This window comes from Microtus ochrogaster, unplaced genomic scaffold (genome assembly GCF_000317375.1).
Source record: "Microtus ochrogaster isolate Prairie Vole_2 unplaced genomic scaffold, MicOch1.0 UNK14, whole genome shotgun sequence".
NCBI lineage: Eukaryota > Metazoa > Chordata > Mammalia > Rodentia > Cricetidae > Microtus > Microtus ochrogaster.
The window spans coordinates 1,927,993-1,929,954 of record NW_004949112.1 but is presented as its reverse complement, the minus strand read 5'-3'; the positions used below and the strand labels follow the sequence as shown (position 1 = coordinate 1,929,954).

General features: G+C 50.7%; 1 protein-coding gene across 6 annotated transcripts in view; it reads right to left on the bottom strand.

Annotated features, from left to right (window-relative positions):
• The window catches only part of Trpm4 (transient receptor potential cation channel subfamily M member 4), a 44,321-nt gene that overhangs the window by 24,554 nt on the left and 17,805 nt on the right, over positions 1 to 1,962 (bottom strand). For all 6 annotated transcript variants that reach the window (XM_026789134.1, XM_005366811.3, XM_026789135.1 and 3 more), the window contains one exon: positions 1,704 to 1,849. In XM_026789134.1, coding sequence (XP_026644935.1) covers positions 1,704 to 1,849 — 146 coding nt within the window. The remainder of the gene's footprint in view (positions 1 to 1,703; positions 1,850 to 1,962) is intronic.

The window sequence follows — 1,962 nt, the reverse complement described above, 5'->3', positions numbered from 1 at the left end:
GGGGCGTGAGCGTGTGAATCCACACTGCACCCAACCCGAGATTCTAACCTTCTGCACTGGGTCTCAACGGTCAGAATTTGGGGACGGTGGTCAAAGGCAACCTCCTCAGGGCTGGCCAACAGAATGGAACAGCCAGCTTTCCTTCCTTTCTTTTTTCAGTTTTCCTAGACAGGGTTTCTCTGTGTAGCCCTGGCTGTCCTAGAACGCGCTCTGTAGACCAGGTTGGCCTCAGACTCACAGATCTGCCAGCCTCTGCCTCTGACCAGCCAACTTTTCTTTTAACGCACATGGGTGTGAGGTGTGGCTCACTGAATGCATGTGTGCATACTATTGTGATGGCTGAAGTTATGTTTTGTTATAAAACAAAAATGCTTCAAATTTGGCTCAAAAACTGTGGTAGTGATCTTATTCTTGCCCGGGAGGTTAACACTATGGGGTTAACACAATGGGCATGGTGACCAGATTGATAAGAAGAGAGCGCCGGATCCCATAGAACTGGGGTTACAGATGACTGTGAGCAGCCTTGTGGGTGGCAGGAATCAAACTTGGGTCCTCTGTAAGAGCAGCAGTACCCTAACTGGTGAACCCCTGCCCCAGGCCCAGCGCAGGCAACTTTTATTGATATTATAGGACAGGCATTGTGTCAAGAACTTTTCATGGACCAGATAATTTAACCCCAGAGGATGAGTGCTGGTGTTTTCTCCTTTTCATGCACAAGACTGGCCCATAACAAACAAACATAAAGAGTATTCAGCAGAGCTGGAATCCATGAGGTTCACCAATCGTCTGAAATGCCAGCTCAGAAGGCAAGGCAGCAGGACCTCTTGTTGGGATAAACCCGACTTCCTGTTGTGTGGGCTGAACTTCACTGAGGGCGGGATTTCTGAGCTCCCTTCAGATCTCAGTTCCCAATACCAGTAGCTTTCAGAATGTTGGACTGTCAGGATTGGAGAGAGTGTGGAGAGAGAACAGGGCTTTTCTACAGGGAGGGATTTCCTAAAACAAAGCACATCTCTGTCTGAAGCGCTGGAAGATTGTCCACAGAGTCACTAACTGGAGAAGGAGCGCTCTAGACAGTGTAAAGTAGGAAGAACTTCCTGGGGAACTGGTGGCACTTCCTGTGGATGGAGTGGCACTTCCTGTGGGAATGACAAAGACTTCCTGTGTGAGCAGCGGCACTTCCTGTTAGCACCAACACTACTGGGGGCAAAAGTTAGAGACAGGCCTTGCTGAGGTAGCAGGTAGGGTCTCCTTGTGGAAAAACAGCTCATAAGAGGGAGGCACCATTTTCCAAGGCAGTTCCTCATGGTGCGGGGATCCCAGCCTCAAAGTTATCTCCTGTTACTTCATAGCTGTAATTTTGCCACTGTTATAAATCACAATGTAAATATCTCATATGTAGCCCCTGTGAAAGGGTTGTTTGACCCCCAAAGGGGTGGCAACACACAGGCTGACAACCACCATTCTTTTCTTTGTGCGTTTGTTTTTGTTTTCTGAGGCAGGGTTTCTCTGTAACTTTGGAGCCTGTCCTGGAACTAGCTCTTATAGACCACGCTGGCCTCGAACTCACAGAGATCCACCTGCCTCTGCCTCCTGAATGCTGGGATTAAAAGCGTGCACCACCACTGCCTGGCCAAGCCACTGTTCTAGGGACAAGTAGATTCCAGGGGTGGGGCTCAGGGTAGTCTGAGTCACACGCTCACCTGTACCCCATCCTGGGCAAAGAATGAACGGGCATCTGCCTGCATGGCAAGCTGAAGGCAGGTGGCCTCTCCCCACAGGGGACAGCGTCGAAGAAGCAGGCGGAACGCTCGTTCCTCACTGTTGTGGTAACATTCTCCAAAGAGGTCTGTGGACAAGGGAACCGGTGAGCACAGAAGGAGAGGAAGGAGAGTGGAGGGTGCCGTGTGTGCCCATGATACCCCTCCCCAGCACACCCACAGAAGGAGAGTGGAGGGTGCC